At 38.8% G+C, this 19,474-nt stretch overlaps 1 protein-coding gene across 9 annotated transcripts in view; it reads right to left on the bottom strand.

Moving 5' to 3' along the window:
* Nucleotides 1–17,262, bottom strand: part of LOC148861312 (protein FAR1-RELATED SEQUENCE 5-like) — a 102,160-nt gene extending 84,898 nt beyond the window's left edge. For 5 of the 9 annotated variants that reach the window (XR_016113097.1, XR_016113099.1, XR_016113100.1 and 2 more), the window contains exons 1-2: nucleotides 16,923–17,261; nucleotides 13,145–15,358 (exon numbers count right to left, since the gene is read on the bottom strand). Coding sequence is in view for 2 of the 9 variants with exons in the window: in XM_088985401.1 (XP_088841527.1) it covers nucleotides 13,271–15,355 (2,085 nt within the window). In the remaining 7 variants the exon portion in view is untranslated. Of the gene's footprint in view, nucleotides 1–13,013; nucleotides 15,359–15,449; nucleotides 15,564–16,922 lie in introns of those variants that run through there. The other 4 variants (XR_016113102.1, XR_016113101.1, XM_088985401.1 and 1 more) reach the window with 3 other exon arrangements.
* Between the last annotated feature and the right edge of the window lie 2,212 nt (nucleotides 17,263–19,474).

Here is a 19,474-nt window from a genome sequence, read left to right as displayed (position 1 = left end):
GCAACCACTCCAATACAAGTTTTAAATCACCTTCTACAATCAGCTTTCTCACATTCAGATCTTTTGCCTTTTGCAACCCTTCCAGCCATAACATCAGTCCTTGGGGAGTTACCTATTCCAATTGGGCCTGAATATAGACCAATGGTCTTGCCTTCACTGTCCCTAAACACTCCTCCAATACCAGATGGGCCTGGATTCCCTACACTACTCCCATCAAAGGTCAACTTGATGTAGTCAACCATTGGAGGAGACCAAGCAGGGCTTATATTGGGTTTGTGGCAATCGGAACTAGCCATTGCCTTCCTAATTTTTGGGCCAGTAGTTTGTCATCAAGTTCTTGATGTCTTTGAGAGAGAGAGAGAGAGAGAGAGAGTATTCTTCCTAAACAACCTTGCAAGACTTCTGTATCTATCTGGATAGTATCTGCCATTTTTTTGATAATTAACAGAGACTCTTATTAATAATAAGAGAATAAGATAGAAAAGGAATTGGTATTCCTCTTAATCCACTAAAATTTAATTTCCATGTTCTGGGATATCTGTTTAAATTTCTTTTTCTCATTTAAGAACTTCCAAAATCTGATATCTTCCTTCTGCAGCTAACTAATAGCCAGCCTAGAATCACCTCCCACCATCAGTTTTCTGATATTCAGTTGTTGGGCTCTCTTTACCCCCTCCAAAACCACCATTATAGTATCTTCCAAATATATCTCATGGAGACTTAGGTGGAACTGCTTGTCTGGTTCAATACTTCTGATATTTTTTGATATTTTGGAATTCAGGAGTTTTCCCTTAATCTAACTTCATTGTGCATCCTGATCTTCAACTATATACTCATTTGAGATACTTTTCAGATGTGTTTTACTGAGTAGTTCAAACAACTGCAGGAATTGAAAGTTGAACAAAATTAGTAATATAGAGAACACCTTACAAGTCATATTCCATTACTTGAGAAAACCTGATTCCTTTGATTATAAATGCAAAAGGAGATATTTACTATGAATAAGATGCTTTAATTTATTAGATAGAAGTATCAAAGTACTACTATCAGCAAACCTAAGAGGTTGCCTAATTAAGAAATGAAGACTGCAAGTGCAAGCCACCTGGTTGAAAGTAACAACTTCCATGAGAAAGACCTACCCACCAACCTAATGAAGGTACAATCAAGAGCCAAATTTCAAAACTTCTTGTTTTGTAACATGACTCTCACCTGCCATATGCAAAGGGTTTTCCAACAGTAGTGTAAAAACAGAAAACCCCCACCAGAAGCATCAAAGATCTTCGAACTTTGAATCAGTTGTGGCTCATAGGATCAGTTTATTACTAATTGGATGGAAGATAGTTAATATCTTGAAAATTATATTTCACTTGAACAATCTTGAATTCATAATATTTAGCAGCAAGGTTTACTTCCAAGACCAGTAAACTACTGGTAATGGACATGGACAAATTTATCTAGTGGCTAGAATTATAGTTGTCAAGGCGACGCCTAGGCAACAAGGTGGGACTGGATTTAGTAGGCACATCAAAGTAAGCACATTAAACGAGCACTTGATAAATATTTTGACAACTGTCAAAAGTGGGTATTAATATTTTTCAAAGGTGAGATGAGGACATTTTAAGGGACAGGTGAAAAATTTTCAAGTGCTCATTGAACATGCTTACAACTTCGTGCCTACCTCATCCGAATCCCAACAAGGCAGCCATGGAGGATTGCCTTGTCCAAGCACCCAACTATTTTCTACAAGGTACAATATAATAATTTTATCTTTTTATTTTATGATATTATAACATTACAATAGACATAATTGGATTAAATTAGTCATTTTGTGGGTTCACAATATTTTAATAATTCATACACTAATTTCTTTGTATTATTTTCTTGTTCATGTGGGTTTGATTGGCATACAAATTAGTTGGCACTGTCTTGAACTCTCGAATACTTCAAAACATGAACCAATAAACAAGGGAGAACTTGAAGATTTTTTATCTGATCAACACACAAGATTCTTTACTTTCTTGCTCATGAATATTTGATTTTATATATATATATATATATATATATATATGTATATGTATAAGAAGGCTGTTAGTGTCGACTAAATAAGGGTAGAATGGTCATTTGTATGTAAATTAGAAAGGCTAATACACCCTGGCCGAATGAGAACAGTTTTTTTCTCTTCAGTTCGATCCAGGTTTTCTCCCCTCATTCTTCCTTTTTCTTTCCTCTCTTTTCTCTTCTTCCTTCTTTTTCTTTTTCTTCCTTGATTAATCTGAAGGCTACAAGTTTACAGATCTGAACCTTATCATGGTATCAGAGCTATATTAGATTGGTTTGGATCTGTACAGTTTCTGTGCGCCCTAGTTGAGGTTTTTGCAGATTTCTCTTAGGGTTTTTGGAGTTTGTCAAAAAGGCTGAAAAGGAGTGGTCGTTTTCTCCTTCTAGAGGTTTTAATGCCTCTAGCTGAGTGTGGTGTGGTCGTTTCAGGTGGCTGGTAGGGCACCTTCTGATGGACCGACAAGGGTTGCTACAGTAAAACCGTGATTTGTGTTCAGGCATGTGGTTCAGACAGGTGGTCGAAGGTATGTGGAGTGCTATGTGATGTTCTTGTGTGTGGTGGTCTCTTGTAAGGTGCCGAAAGAGGAGACTGTTTAACTACCATTGCTGAAACCTGTGACAGTGGATGTTTCAGCAATGGTCAGCCGCAAGTGTTGTGGGATAATGGTGATTGCTCAACTATAGGAGTGTAGTGTGGTGGGTGTTGGTGAGTTGAGGTAACATATTAGTGTGAATGAATATTTTTTTTTTCGGCAGCCATGGGAGACAGCAGTGAATACAAATCTGTTATGGTCCCTCCTGACTACTTGAATGTGCAAATGACCTCCATCAAACTGAATGGAGAAAATTACATCCCTTGGGCCAAATCTGTTGAAGTGTTTCTTAGAGCTGAGAAAACAGTGAAACATGTGAGAGAAGAAAAACCTCTAGTTAATCCGAAGAATACAGTGATTGGGAACAAGAAGATGCACAGATTATGACTTGGTTATGGAACAGCATGGAACCCAAGATTAGTGTGAACTTTTTATGTTCTTAGACACAACAAAGGAGTTTTGGAATCATGCAAAGAAACTTTACTCAGGGCAAGACAATACCACTAGGGTATACCAACTCTATCAAGAGTACTTTAATTTGCAGCAAGGTAATCAGAATCTTGAGGAGTACTATGCTAGTCTGAGGAATCTTAGGAATGAGCTGAATGTGTATCACCCTCTTACATCAAATTCAAAGTTCAGCAATTGCAGAGAGAACAGCTTGATGTTACCAGATTTTTGGTGGGATTGAAATCTGAATATGAACCGGTGAGAGCCCAAATTCTGGGTGGGTCTTCCCTCCCCTCTCTTGAAGAAGCGTTTGCCCGTCTCCGGAGGACTTCCATTGGACATCCGGAAAACCCTACCATATCGAACAGGTCTGCTTTTGTAGTGACAAGGGGAGAGGTCGTGGTGGTAGAGGTGTTGCTCATCAGAGTCAACCAGGCCGTGGTAGTAGAGGTGGACACGTGTATAGTCGTGGTGGTGGGCGTATTAGAGGCCGAGATTTAGGGGGAGCTCGTGGTAGAGGACGTAATAATGTCCAAGGAGGTGTATGCATTGTGGTATGGAGGGACACACTGTTAATTTTTGCTATGATCTGCAATGGTCCACCTTCATCTTGGGCAAATCATGCAATGGCTAGTGGTGGTATGGAACAAGGGAATCAACAGACCAGTCAGACACCTACATCTATATGCCTCTGGACAAGAGATGATGAGTATTTCACGTACTGAATATGAGTGGTTAATCCAAGCAATTTCTGAGCCGAGTATAGCTACACTTGCCCACTCAGGTATGGCTTGTCTGGCATCCAAACTCTCCCATTGGATCATTGACTCTGGAGCTTCCGATCATATGACTGGGACTCCAGGTGTGTTCTCTTCACTTTCTTCATCTTCTACTACCCATACTGTCACCCTTGCTAATGGTTCCACTTCCTCCATAAGTGGTATTGGTGATGTTAACACCGGTTCACTATCTTTGTCTTCAATTCTATATGTTCCCAAATTTCCTTCATCTTGTGTATTTCAGGATCTCAAGACGGGGATGAAGATTGGTGGAGGGCATGAAACCGGTGGACTGTATTACCTTGATGGTGGTGGTGGTGGTGGTTCATCAAATGCTCTTCAGTCATCCGTCTCTAGTGGTGGTGGTTCATCTCTCTCCCTTCTCCAGTGGCATTGCAGACTTGGTCATCCATCTCTTAAAGCTCTGAAGCAACTTGTTCCATCATTGAGTCGTCTTTCTACTTTAGATTGTGAGTGATATCAGTATGGGAAACATCATTAGGTTTCCTTTAGTCCTAGAGTCGAGAATCGTTCATCGAATCCTTTTTCTTTGGTCCATCCAGACATTTGGGGTCCAAATAAAATAGTGTCACACAATGGATATAAATACTTTGTTATTTTTGTTGATGATTATTCAAGGATGACATTAGCTTTATCTTATGAAAGAAAGAAGTGAATTATTTTCTATTTTCCAAAAGTTTCATGCTGAAATCCGCACTCAATTTGGTGTCCATCTTAAAATTCTACGTTCAGATAATGGCCGAGAATATTTTTATACACCATTTTAGCAATATTTAGAACAACACAATATTATTCATCAAACCTCTTGCTCTTACACCCTTCAACAAAACAGGGTAGCTGAAAGGAAAAACCGCCATCTCTTAGAAACCACTCGGTCCCTGTTGCACCAAATGAACGTTCCCAAACGGTTCTGGAGTGATGTTGTGCTTACATCCTGCTTTCTTATTAACCGAATGCATATGTCCATCCTTGATGGTCAGTCTCCTTTCTCGGTTTTGTTTCCTACATTGTCCCCTTTTCCTCTTACCCCTCGGGTTTTTGGATGTGTTTGATTTGTTCATAACTTTGGCCCTAGACTAGACAAGTTGGATGCAAGATCTACAAAGTGTCTTTCTAGGCTATTCTAGGACCCAGAAAGGGTACAAATGTTATAGTCCTAGTTCTCGACGTTGTTTTGTATGTCTTGATGTAACCTTCTTTGAATTGGTTCCTTTCTTTTCTGGGTTGGATGTCTCTTCTCCTTCCGCTTCCAGTTTCTGTTCTGGACCCCATTCCTCTTGTTCCAGCTGCGACTAAGTCTTCGCCTCCAGTGCCACTTCCTCCTGCACGACCACCTATCCATCAAGTGTATACGCATCAACATGCACCAACCCCTCCAACTTCTTCACCGTCGACAGATCCAACAGTAGTTTCCGCAGCACCCTCACACCCAGTGCCTGATCTTGACCTTCCCATTGCCCTACGAAAAGGTAAACGCAATTGTACCCTTCATCCTATCTCCAATTATGTTTTTGTTTCTCACCTCTCTCCTTCCCATCAACAATTCATTTCGTTGTTATCTTCTAGCTTTGCTCCTAAGGATGTCCAGGAAGCCCTTATCTCTCCGAGGTGGCGTCAAGCAATGGAAGACGAACTCTCTGCTCTGGCTCATAACCATACGTGGGATCTCACCACTCTTCCCCTTAGTAAGCATGTTGTAGGATGTAAGTGGGTTTACACAATCAAGTATTTGCTTGATGGTAGTGTTGAAGGATTGAAAGCTCGGTTGGTTGCCAAGGGTTATTCATAGTTATATGGTATTGACCACACAGAGACCTCTCCTGTTGCCAAGATTGGTTCTGTTTGTGTTTTGATCTCCCTTGCTGCTATGTATGATTGGTCGTTGTTTCAGCTTGATATCAAGAATTCTTTCTTGCATGGTGATCTTCTTGAGTAGGTATATATGGAGCAACCACCTGGGTTTGTTGCTCAGGGGAAGGATGGTAAAGTGTGTAAGCTCAATAAAGCTATTTATGGACTTAAACAATCTCCTCATGCATGGTTTGGAAGGTTCAGTGAAATAGTGAAAAAGTTTGGCATGAAGCAGTGTCAAGTCGACCATTCCGTATTTAGTTATGATTCTAATATCCCCCACCTTTAGAGGAGAAAGGGAAGGGTGAAGAAAAAGTTGCTTGTAAGAGGAAGTCAAGAAAGGGGAAGAAGAAAGGTTGTAGAAAAAAGGGAGTAGACTAGGAAAATCCCTGAGATCTAGCAAAAAAGTTAGATGATTTAGGATGAAAAAGAAAGAAGAAATTAAGTGAAGTAGAAAGATTGAAGTGTGAAGTGGATTATGATAAGGGGGGCTCTAGGGAGAAAGGGGAGATAGTAAAGAGAAGGATTTATCCTAAGGGTACTTCAGCCTGTTGATAATGAAGATAATAAGCTGGAATGCAAGAGGTTTGGGGAGCTCTAGGAAAAGAAGAGCGACCAAGGAGTGTTTGAGAAAAGAGAAGCCAGACACAGTGCTGATTCAAGAGTCAAAGGTGGCCGATGTGGATAGAAGGTGGGTAAGAAGTTTCTGGTCTGCCAGAGGATTGCGTTGGACCTTTCTACAATCTCTAGGGTCTTCAGGGGAATTATAACGTTGTTGAAGAACGAAGGATTGGAGTGCTTGGAGGAATTAATTGGAAATTTTACTGTCTCTGTCAAGTTGAAGAGAAAGGAGGATGGTTGAGTGTGGGTGTTGAATAATGTTTATGGCCCTACGTCTTATAGAGAGAGGGGAGACTTGTGGGAGGAGCTCGCAGCTATTAGAGGAATCTGGGATGGGCCTTGGTGCCTGGGGGGAGACTTCAATGTGATCAGATTCTTGCATGAAACTAATAACCCCAACCACAGGATTACCTCAAGTATGAGAAACTTCAATTTTTTTGTGGATTCCTTTGGATTGAGAGACATGCCCCTGTTACAAGCCAACTTTACGTGGTCAAACTTCCAAGAGGTACCAATTTGTTGTAAGTTGGACAGATTTCTTGTCTCTTCGGATTGGGAGGAAGTCTTGGGGGAAATGGTAGCAAGAGCCTTACCAAGAACTACCTCAGATCACTGCCCAATTAGACTGTCTCAAGAAAGGGTGAGAGGAGGACCGTGTCCTTTTAGATTTGAGAATATGTGGTTACTTCACCTTGAATTTATTTCAAGGGTGAAACTTTGGTGGGAGGAGGATCAAGTGGAGCTTAGGTGGAAGGGCTAAAGATTTTATAAGAAGCCGCAAAGGCTGAAAGCCAAGATTAAGGATTGGAATAAGGAGGTGTTTGGAAGATTAGAAGAAAGGAAAAATTGGATTGCTCATAGATTAGAACAACTAGATGGTCTTGAAGGGGATAGAAGAATAAGGGCGGAAGAGAGGGCAGAGAAATGGAGGCTTAAGCAAGAATTGGAGGAGATTTTGAGAAAAGAGGAGATTAGTTGGAGGCAAAAATCAAAATGTAGGTGGTTAAAGGAAGGATACGGGAACACTAGTTTTTTCCATTTGTTGGCCAATGGAAGAAAGAAAAAGAATTTTATATCCCAACTGGAATGGGATGGACAAATGTTAACTAGGGAAGATGACATGCACAAGCCTTGGTGAACCACTTCAAATCTATCTTTGCTGTCAATGGAGGTGTTAGAGAGAGTTTGGGTGACTTTGAGTGGAGGGCCGGCCCTGAGGATCTTTTGGTGGATCTAGAAAAACCTTAGAGACCCAGGAAATAAAAAGAGCAATTTTCTCGATGTAAAGGTCTAAAGCACCCGGTCCAAACGATTTCTCAATGGCCTTCTATCAAGATTGTTGGGAGATTATTAGTGTTGATCTTTTGGAAGTGTTTGCTGAATTTTTTGAGAGAGGCAAGTTCAACTCTGGAGCCAATGCAACCTTTGTTGCTTTAATCCCCAAGAAGCCAGAAGTGTCCCACCCGAAAGACTATCGGCCTATAAGCTTGGTGGGAAGCTTGTATAAAATCATCTCCAAGGTTTTGGCCGAAAGGATTAAGAAAGTCCTCCCTTGCTTGATCTCTCCAAACCAAGGTGCCTTCAGTTTTTGGAAGACAAATAATAGATCAAATCCTCATTGCAAATGAATGTGGAGTATAAGGGCCAGGAAAAGGAGAAAGGCATGGTCTGCAAGCTTGATCTTGAGAAAGCCTATGATTTGGTGGACTGGGAATTTCTTCTAGAAGTTTTGAGCGTAGAGGCTTTGGGGTGAGGTGGTGTAAATGGATAAAGGGATGTATCTCCTCTTGTCATTATTCCATCTTGGTTAATGGGGTGGCTAGGGACTTTTTCCCAGCTAAGAGGGGTATTAGCAAGGGGATCCCCTTTCCCCCTTCCTATTCACCCTAGTAGATGATGTCTTAAGTGTTCTAATTGCTAGGGTTGATTCTAATAATTTGATCAGAGGTTGGAGAATTGGGAGGGACGCAGTGGTGGTTACTCATCTTCAATTTGCAGACGATATTATTGTTTTTTGTGGAGGGGAGCAAGAACAGTTAATCAATTTAAAGAGGTTGTAAATCAGTTTGAAAAGGCCTCTAATCTCAAAATTAATTGGGGAAAGAGCTGTGTGGTAGGGGTTAATAAATCGGAAGAAGAGGTAGGAATTCTTGCTAGAGTGTTGGGATGTGAAGCTGGTGATTGGCTGTTAGAGTATCTAGGATTACCTTTAGGAGGGAATCCAAAGTCAAAAAGCTTCTGGTACCCAGTTTTGGAAAGATTCTCAAAGAGGCTAGCAGAATGGAAGAGAAATTACACCTCTGGGAGGAAGAATTACCCTAATAAAATCAACTTTGGCAAACCTACCAATTTACTTCCTTTCTACATTCAAGATCCCTACTAGTATGGCTTTTAAACTGGAGAAATTAATGAGGGATTTCTTATGGGAACCAGGGGATACAAAGAAATATCACTTGGTGAAGTGAGAGGTGGTGGGTTGGGTATAGGAAACATAAAGCTAAGGAATACAGCCTTGTTGGAAAAGTGGTTATGGAGACTACCTCTGGAACAGGACAACTTGTGGCACAAAGTGATGGTGAGTATACACGGGGTGGCAGAAAACAGGTGAGATACTGGTCTTGACCCTAGGGCATCCCAGTCATCTCCTTGGAAAGCTATCCATGGTGTTTTACCCTCATTCCTTCCGTTTATCAGACTTGATGCTTATGCAGGGAATAAAGTTCGATTCTGGGAAGATGTATGGTTTGGGGATGTCTCCCACAAAGATAAATTCTCCAGCGAATGGACTAGTCGACACCCTTGCAAAGCAAGGAACTTTCAGGGAAAACTTGTTTTGGATTGTTCTGTAATCAGAAAATACTTTTCTTGGGGTAAACACCCTTGACTAGGTGGTGACAATGTATTCTCTTAAAATGTCTAATGAAAGTTACCGATTCTGATCAAAAAAATAAATGATTCTGATGCTGGGAAGATTTTGTTGGTGTAATATGTGGATGATATTGTTATTACCGGCAGTGACAGGTTCGGGATTGATAGGTTGAAGATCTTTTTGCATGATCACTTTCAGGCAAAGGATCTTGGCAAACTAAAATATTTCTTAGGGATAGAGGTTGCAAGGTCCAAACATGGTATTAATTTGTGCCAAAGGAAGTATGTCCTTGATCTACTAGAGGAGACAGGGTTGTTGGGTGCCAAACCAGCTGAAACACATATGGAATTGAATGTTAAGTTGAGTAGTGATACGGATGAGGAGTTTAAAGATCTAAGAAGGTACAGAAGGTTAGTGGGTAAGCTAAACTACCTAACTATCACTCGACCAGATATTTCATTTGTAGTTGGTGTGGTGAGTCAGTTTATGAAGAATCCCTGGATCCCTCATTGGGATGCAATTCTAATGATTGTAAGGTACTTGAAAGGTGCTCCAAGTCGTGGTTTGCTATACAAGAGTGGAGGAAAACTTGAGATAGAAGGGTACACCGATGCTGATTGGGTTGGTTCTGTATCTGACAGGAAGTCGACTACAGGTTATTGTACCTTTCTTGGGGGTAACTTGGTGACATGGAAGAGTAAGAAACAAACAGTGGTGGCAAGAAGCAGTGCAGAAGCTGAATACAGAGCCATGGCACATACAGCCTGTGAACTGCTGTGGTTGAAGAACCTTCTATAGGAGATGGAGTAATAAGTACAACTTATGTTAACACAGGAAGCCAATGGGCAGATCTATTCACCAAAGGGTTGAGTCGGGCAAGAATGGATTACATATATAACAACCTGGGACTATATGATATATACTCTCCAGCTTGAAGGGGAGTGTTAGTGTCGACTAAACAAGGGTAGAATGGGTCATTTGTATGTAAATTAGAAAGGCTAATACACCCTGGCCGGATGAGGAGAACAGTTTTTTTCTCTTCAGTTCGAACCAGGTTTTCTCCCCTCATTCTTCCTCTTTCTTTCCTCTCTTTTCTCTTATTCCTTCTTTTTCTTTTTCTTCCTTGATTAATCTGAAGGCTACAAGTTTACAGATCCGAAACGTTGTTCCCAACCATTTGGGGTCTTGGAAGGGGTGGATTGGATACAGACTTTTTTTGGGGCACAAAGTGGCTGTTCTCAGACAGTCAGAATTGAACCCACATTCTCATCTTGTCAGCCTGAGATTTTACCACTACATCAAGTAATGATAATTATTTGATGAAATGTATATTTCCAATATGAAGTTTACATTTATTTGATGAAGGTTATTTGTAATTATTAGTGAAAGATAATTACTAGTTTCTATGTAACCTAGGGAATTACCCCAAGAATTAGGACTTCTATCCAAAAAAAATCCATTGCCTAGGTGACAATGGCATTGCACTCCCCTGTTTCCTAGCTTCACTTTGGTGCCTTGAAAACTATTGGTAGAATCAAAATAGAATTGATATTTTTCTATTTCCATGTCAGACTGGTTTAAATGCCCAGTTTATCCATGAAGCCAGATGTGCCTTGATTTTGATTGGAAGACCAGTAAAAGGTTATCTAATGAGAAATGCTTCACGTGAAAAACATGGTCTATTCTGGTGCTTTCACTATATGCCCTTAACAAGATCTTGTCCTTGTCATGGTTTCTTTAACTTACAACTCTTAACAAGTTGGAATTCTTCTTCACAAGTACCAAAGTCGGTTGGCAACTTGGCTCTTTGAATTCCATTCCCCATTTACTAATAAACACCTCAAATGGGTTTTACCATGTCTACCACAGAACCACCTGATAGTTTCTGACCAACATCTGATGCAGCATAGACTTGTTAGTGGCTCCAATGCATAATGCATCACCAAATGCCTTCACAAGCTTTCCTGTTATTATTTGACTTAGTTGTGACAATTACACCATTAGTGTCACAGTCAAGCCGATTGGCAAGATGGATCTCCAATGGTTTGAGTTCAGATCATAGAAAACAAAGTTTCGATCAAGTTCCTCTTTTGTGGTACAGGGTTATGTTTCAATTGAAACCAGTAGAGAGAGATAAAACTTCAAAGAAACTTTCTGAATCAAAATAAATCTAAAGTATGATCCATAGTTGTCTAGGCACCTAAGCGACTAGGTGGTTTTCCATGGTCGCCTCACCCAAACGCCCTGAATTTTGTATACTAGGCGCCCGCCCATACAAGGTGGGTGCCTACATACATCTAATGAAATATTTTTTAATTTATTATTTTGATATTTTATTAGATGTTTTACTCTTTTAAAATAAAACTGGTTACATGCTATCATTTTATTATTAAGACAACAATACAAAGCCTTTTTCTTTTATTTATGCATAACATAAGGGCTTTTTCGGTTTGATTGGAGAGGGAGGAAAACCGAAGACTTCATGCCCCAGCCCAACTACATCACACCTCAGCTTCAGCAGGTAAGTTCTTCTGCTTCTGCTTCTTCCAGACCAGCTTCAGTCATTTTTTTTCTTTTTTTTCGAAAAAACAGGGGCTCCGCCCCTATACTCATCCCTTCCTCCACAGCTCCACTCACTCTTCTTCTTCTTCTTCTTCTTCTTCTTCTGCCCCTGATTGTTCTCAATCGCTAGTCCTAGTCTCAGTCCCTTTTTTTTTTGAAAAAGCAGGGGCCTGTACTCCTCCCTGCCCCTAATCCCCTATACTTCTTCTTCTTCCTCTTCTTCTTCCGCCCCTATACTCCTCTCATCCCTTCCTAGTTCCTGCACTTTTTTTTTTCAGTTAATAGTTAGTGTACATGCTTGCTAATTAGTGTATAGTTAGTGTACATGCTTGCTAGTTATATGAAATTTATACTCATTTGAATGATTTATAGAGTTAATAGTTAGTGTACATGCTTGCTAGTTAGCACACAAAACCAATAAAATAGCTTAGAAAAGCATAAATAAAGTAAAAAACTCAAGAAAATTAACATTTTAAAATTCCTACACCTTAGCGATGCCTAGGCGCCTGGGCGCCCTGTGGTCCCCTAGCCTCACCTTGGCGCCTTGAAAACTATGGTATGATCTTAGGTATCAAAATACATCCATTCATTAGTCACTTCTCTCTTTGTTAGGCAATGGATTTTTTTCCTGTCCAGTATGGTGAACCTATGCTGATCACACCAGATTTGCAAGTGACACAAATACTCTGCCCTTTCCCTACTAATAAGAAAGGAGAAAGAGCAGAGATCAAATTGGCAATTTTAATCTTTAGAAGTAATTATTTTACAAACCCTAACAGAATGGCAGAACCAGATTCTAACTAAAATCATATTCTCACTCTATCTTTCTCACCTCTCTCACCACTATTGGTTGCAAAACAAAAACCGGTTGCCACCATTGTCTCTCATCTCTCACCTCTCTTACATTCATCTCACTCAAGCCCTAACAGAACAACTCTCCCTTCTATCACCGGACAACAAAGAAGAAGGAAATTGCAACTTTCTCTTTGATCACAGCTGAGTAGAGAAATGTAAGTTTATTTAGTTGGAAGTTGGAACTGCGGCTCGACATTCACTCTTTCTCCTATAGCCAAACAAAGGAGCTTTATAGGAACTCTCTATTTTGTTTTCTGATTGTGAAATCTCTGGCTCTCCCATATTTTTGTTTTCATTAACTTACATCCTGCCTGTGAAATTACCAAAAAAAAAAGTTTCATGGGTGACAATTAAAAAAGTATCATAGATTTAGTTGTTTCCAACAGTTTTTTTTTATGGCTTGGTAATAAACTGAGTTGATATTTCATTGAAAATTAGTAACAAGAGGTACAGCAACAGAAATACAAGTAAAGAAACAAGAGTACCCCATTACTGTGCAATCAAGCAGCCTTTTGTACACTCCATGTAGGATGCTATCTATTCAAAAAGGCTGAGCTGTGTATAAGTAGCTTGTACAATTCTACCTGTCCCAATTCTATCCAAGAAATCTACTAGATCAAACCAGGAGATGAAAAATCCAAAGAACCCTTTTTCTTCAAAATTTCTTCTACCCCTTTGCGTGCGTTGTTATATACATCTAATAAGTATGCGAACGCCCTTCTGTCTTCTGCAGCACGTGCTGATGTCTCTCTAGCTACTCTTTGTAACTCTGTGAACATCGTAGAGAACCCCGCATTAGGATCAAGTTTAATTGCATGTCCACGATGATCAATTGTGGCTCCATCCTTTGCATCTCTTGTCCATCTTTTTAAGATGTATTGTTGTGGGACTTGTTTCAATTGCCTTTCAAAAAGAACACAAAGCGCATGGGCACACAACAATCCAACAGACTCAAACTTCTTGCAACTGCATACAACCGCTACATTTAAGGGGTCAAATGTAACAACATGCACATTAGGTCTACTACAATCTTTTATTCTATACTCCATCGTTGTCCCAACTTCAGCTTTACTTACAATATCACAATCAAGGGCCCTTGAATATTCTTTTTCAAACTCCCTAAATACTGTAGGGGTATATATAGATGCAGCCCACTTCAAAATCCTTATCGGAAAAGACAAATAAGGTGTGCCCTGGCTCATCTTTACTTCCATCTCCATTTCTCTTTGACGACAATCTTCTACAACCTTTTCAAAATGATTAAAAAATTGAGCTAAATCAGGAGATGATTTCAAGTACCCTCTCAATATACTATTTACGCTCTTACTCCTTTGTGTACTTTTCATGTCGGCACAAAATTGATTTCGCCCATATACCAAAGACCACTTCTCCTTTACTTCAAATAATTCTTGAAGCCACGTATTTTCTTTTAACTCATATTTTTCAAGCATCTCATGCCATGCTTTAAGAAATTCGTCTTCATCCTCATGGTCATATATAAGGCTACTAAAGTCTTTCTCAAAGGATGAAGAAGCAGCAAATATACTACTCAAATGTTTGGTTGCATTCTGATATATATGCCATATACATAGGCGATGGCATGTGTCTGGAAATACTTGCTTTATTGCATTTGCAATTCTTGGATCGTGGTCTGTAAGAATTGTTTTTGGTTGTTTACCAGACATTGCTTTTAAAAAAGAGTGAAACACCCACTTAAAAGATTCAACACTTTGATCATACATCAATGCAGCTCCAAAAAAGATGGTTTGCTTATGATGGTTAACTCCAACAAAAGGTGCAAATGGTTGCCTCTCCTCATTAGTTTTGAAGGTAGTATCAAAACAAATAACATCTCCAAAATAACTATAATCAACCAACATCTTCACATCAGCCCAAAAGATGTTTGTTATTTGATTCTCTTCATCAAACTTTATTGAATGGAAGGATGATATGTTCTCTTCTTGCAATTTATCAAAGTACTTCATAATAGCTCTTGCACCTCCATTTTCCATGTCCTTATTCTCTGTATGTGAATGATTGCTATAGTCAAAACTAGTAAAACCAATGCTTTCAATTCTATCAACTGGTCTATCCATAAATTCCAATGTAGCCTTTGGATGTGTACAAGAATCAGTTGTAAGATCTGCTTGAGCATCATGAGCTATTGTTATATTCTTATGTGACCTTAGCATGTATGAACTTCTTGGATTAAGAAGTTGATGATTATGAGTTCCTTCAAATTCAGTCACGCGATATTTTCCATTTTCTTGCAACATAAGCCTGATTCTTGCTGCACAACCAGTTCTTCTAATGTCACGACGAAATTTTGCATGAATTCGCCTTTTATCAATACCACGAAAACCTTCATAAGAACAAACAAATGCCCTAGATTTCCAAACACCAGATTTCGTTTTGTATCCCTTAAATATTCTAACACTGAAACCTACATTTTTAGCATATCCATTATAGAAAGAATATGCATCTTCCAATGTTTGAAACACCATTCCAACTTCGGGTACCCCCTGTTTTTCGCTTACTTCTGAGTCCATGTTTTGTTGTGAAAAACTAGCATTAGTGGGGCTGGCACAAATCCCTTCCTTATTAAAATCGACCCTACGTTCCTCTGTAATCTCATTAATTTCTCTATTCCACATGGTACAATCTTCACTACTTGCTTGATTAGGAAGTTCCTCCATTTCCTGAAAAAAAAGACAAATAATTAAACACAATAACTACCACATGTTCAACAATTACACTCTTCACTACAGAACTTTATAGTAGTCGACCCACCTTCAATTTCAGCCATTAAGGAGCCCACAACCTCTTTAATAACTTAATCAAAAAGACAAAGCAATAAGCCATTCAGTTCATTCACTTCAGCTGTTATCAAATGGTACCTAATATCTTAAAATCAAAATAAATAGGAAATCAGATTTCAGATCTTCAGTAAACAAACCAGTAAGGTTTTGTGATGGAGTTCCAAGTTTCAACATGGCAACTGGGTGAAAATGACGTTTTGATAAAAGAATGGATAGTTGGACACATACCACTTTGATTTTAATGATAACAAAGGAATCCAGCAAATGCCTACCACGTGTCAAAGAATTCATTCTTTTCATCCTTATTTACTAAAAAATTCAAAAAAAATAAGCTAAGGGAGGGGATGTTGTGGATAAGGACATCATCCAAATTACAAATAGGATGAATAGTCTGGTGTCAGCACCACAGTAGAACCCAAAAAAAAGAGAGCCTTAATGACAGCAGAGTACATTTAGGCTAGTTGGGTATGTTTTCATTCAAATCATTTGGTGACCTGTAAATCACTAACTTCTGATAAATTAAGTGGCTAAATTAGGATGGTATTTTTTTCTTTTTGTAAATGAATCATCTGGGTATATTGAAAAAAAAAATCACATTGGACCTTAAATAAAGTGACTTTGGCCCAGGATATTTGGAGGATTAAAGAAATCCTTCAAAGAAATCAAATGATGGGGATTTCAGAATGCAAAGGAAATGTAGGATAAAATATTTTATAGCTAAACCTACATATAATCAGAGATGGTACTGTTGGATAATCAATTTCTTTACTAACACCCGAGTCAAGTAATTTATATAGAAAAGAAAAAAAAAAAGAATTAAGAACTTATCAAGGATCTGATCACCTCAATTTAAATTGGAATTAACAATTTGATCTACCAAGAATGTTATAAAGGGAACCACTCAGCTCTCAAGTATCTGTAAGTCCACTGAATGAATGGGAATTGATGTAACCGTTTCTGGCCACGTACCAATGTGCCCTCATCAGGAGTAAACAGAGTGGAGCTTCTGAAACTGTTCCTATGGTAATGAGAATTTCTTAAACACCGTTGCTCTTAAAAACTGTTGTTCCCATGATAATGAGATTTCCAGTCTAGTAACGAGATTTCTTGTCCGGCTTTAAGCATCGGTCCAGTAATGAGATTCACTGTAGTCAAACTTGGTTTGATTATCATGGTCAATGTAGGACGGAATAAACACTTCAACTAGGGTTTGATTATTTTAGTCAAACGTCGCCACTGCACGAAACGTGAATCTAAGGGAGAACCAGCTTAGCAAGAGGAGGTCGATATGATTAATTGAATTATTTAATCCACAATTGCATACTAGGTAAAACACTACATTTACACCAAATAAGAAAAATTCAATATTTTTTTCTGTCCAGACTAAGAAATTTTTACAATGAAATGGAGCTATTCAATCAGACTAGGGTTTCAATAGACTAACCTTGAGAGCCGCGAGTAGTGAACCTGCGGTGATGAGAGAGAAAGGAAGAAACCAGTAACTCCTTTTCTGTTCGGTGATGAACGAGATACCTTTAAGAGAAAACGGCGATTCCTTCTCTACTCATCGCTAATGGACGGGAGAGCTCAAAGAACCGGCGGATTCTATTAGGGCTCCAATAATAGATGAACGTGAATGAGATGAAAAATGAGAGGGAGCGGCGGCGACTGATTCCCCGTTTCAAATCCGGCGGTGGTGCGGTGAGAGTTGTGCTGTGAGGTGAGAGAGAAACCGAGTGCGGTGGGAATATGATTTAGGTTAGGAGTTACGAGTTACGACTACGAGTTGATTCTGTAATTACATTTTGCATCTTGAATAATTTGGGTAAATTGCAGTCTACCACCTTATATTTAAGCCGTACTGATACTTTGTTCCCCCGAACTTTGATTTGCGACAAAGACCTCCTACTTTATGATTCTAACACATTATCCCCTACCCATTTACAGAGTTAACGGTGAAAGTAAAATTCTAAATTGCCCTCTTCCTCTCCACCTTGCTCCTGAATGTAGGGTACCCTGCTAACCTCATTAGATCTTCTATTAATTAGACAAGAACAAACACAAACAAAACGTCACAACGAGAACACCCCCATTTACAACAACAATATTATAAGGTACTTTTTTTTTTGCCTCACTTCATTGTTCTAATCCATGCAAGAGGTCAAAGGTGTAATTGAGGCGCAATGGCTCAAAAATGTGAGGTGTAAGGCTCAGAAATTAAGAAAATTATTTAAAGTTTATAAATGATAAATATAGCATAAAATATATCCAGTTTAAATAATAAAAGGTACAAATATCCATAAAATATAAATTTATAGGCTATAAGTTTTAGGTTTTAAGCATTAAATAAGGAAATGACTAATTAATTAACAATCATAAGTATTTTTACATTTTAGTTTTCAAAGTATAAAGTTTTCAAATTATTCTCAAATGACCAGTTTAGAAGAAAAAGAAAATAAAACATATAAAGAATCATCCATATAATTGATATTAGATTTATGGTCATCCAATAGTTTAGAAGAAATGAAGCAAGTTAGTTGATTTGACCTTTGTAAAAAAGTCAATAAAAAGAAAAATAAATCCATTAAGAAAAGCAATGAGAAAAATAGCAAAATTGGGATGTTGGATTTAGAATAATAAAAAATCCACCTAATTTATCCAAGAGAAGCTAAGAACTTTATTGACCTTTTATTTTTTACATTGAACTCTCCTAAACACTAAAAATTTAATAGAACTTGATTTGCCCTCAATTTTCTAGTTTTTACTGTTTTTATTTTTCTCATAGTTATTGAAGTGTTTCTTTCATATATTCTGAACTATAAAAATACATAAGAAATATATTTTTTTGCATCGAAACATTAAATAGTCATTGATACTTGAGGTGTGTGCCTTTTTTGTGCTTCAGACATTGAGGCTTCAGGCTTACACCTCATTCTAACAAAGATGTGAAGCATAAGGCAAAATCAATGCACCTCACCCCAATATGTATGCATGCCTAAAGGTTTAAATCATTTAAAACAACGCCGTGCAGCCAAGCCTAATGTTAGCCTGATGCCACCTCCCACTTACACAACTACTAATGATGTTTCAAATGAGTTCCACCATTACAAGATATAGAAAGCATGGCAATGGTGCAACCATTAGTTGTCTAAACTATCATATAGACCTAATAACAAACACTTTGTTGTAGCCATAGTGAATTTGAGGTTAGTGACAAAGATGATGATATACTATTCTATTTTTTTCTGGTAGCGGGTGGATGATGCTTTGCTTTTTTATTGTTGTTTTGTTTCACATGCTCTTAAACCTAGTTGTGGTGACAAAGTTCGGTATGCCATGGCGTCTATATTTTTTGACCTAACCTAAACATGGTTCCTTCCATGAATGGATGACAATAGGGGTGGAATTAGGAATTTTTTATGAGAGGTGCCAAAAACTAAAGTGAATTGGAGGGGGAGAATATATATATATATGGGTGTGTGTGTGTGTGTTTGTGTGTGTGTGTGTGTGGAGGAACATAGTGTAAGTGGGGATTTTTATGCCTTGGGGGGGGTGGGGGGGATGGCTCTTCTAGGTCCCCCTTGGATACTAAATGTATTTGGCATGTGCGAGATGAGATGGACCATTAGAGTAGGATTTGTCTATAGATTTGGATGTGCTTGATAAAACCATACACACTGGGCTACACACGGGGCTCATATGGGACCCACACCTCATGTACATACAACACTAGTGTGTTTATAGGAGATAGGTTCCCCAACATGGTTGCATGATTTTGTCTCCAACCAATCCAAACCTTTGTATGTGGCTCGCTTCTAAGTAAGGATGGTAAAAGGGAGGGTTTTGTAAATTATAGACCCTATTTATTTTCCTAAACCTTCCAACCCATATCTGCCCCAAAACCTATAACGGGTTGGATTTTGAGAATCCAAACCATTCCCATACATGAAAATGCAAAACCCTTCCCAACCTACCCTCCCCGCATTCAAGGGTAGG

The sequence above is a fragment of the Nelumbo lutea genome, chromosome 4 (genome assembly GCF_056320005.1).
Source record: "Nelumbo lutea isolate HS-2025 chromosome 4, American lotus-T2T, whole genome shotgun sequence".
Lineage (NCBI taxonomy): Eukaryota > Viridiplantae > Streptophyta > Magnoliopsida > Proteales > Nelumbonaceae > Nelumbo > Nelumbo lutea.
The sequence above is the reverse complement of the archived record's forward strand: the minus strand, read 5'-3'. Positions and strand labels throughout refer to the sequence as shown.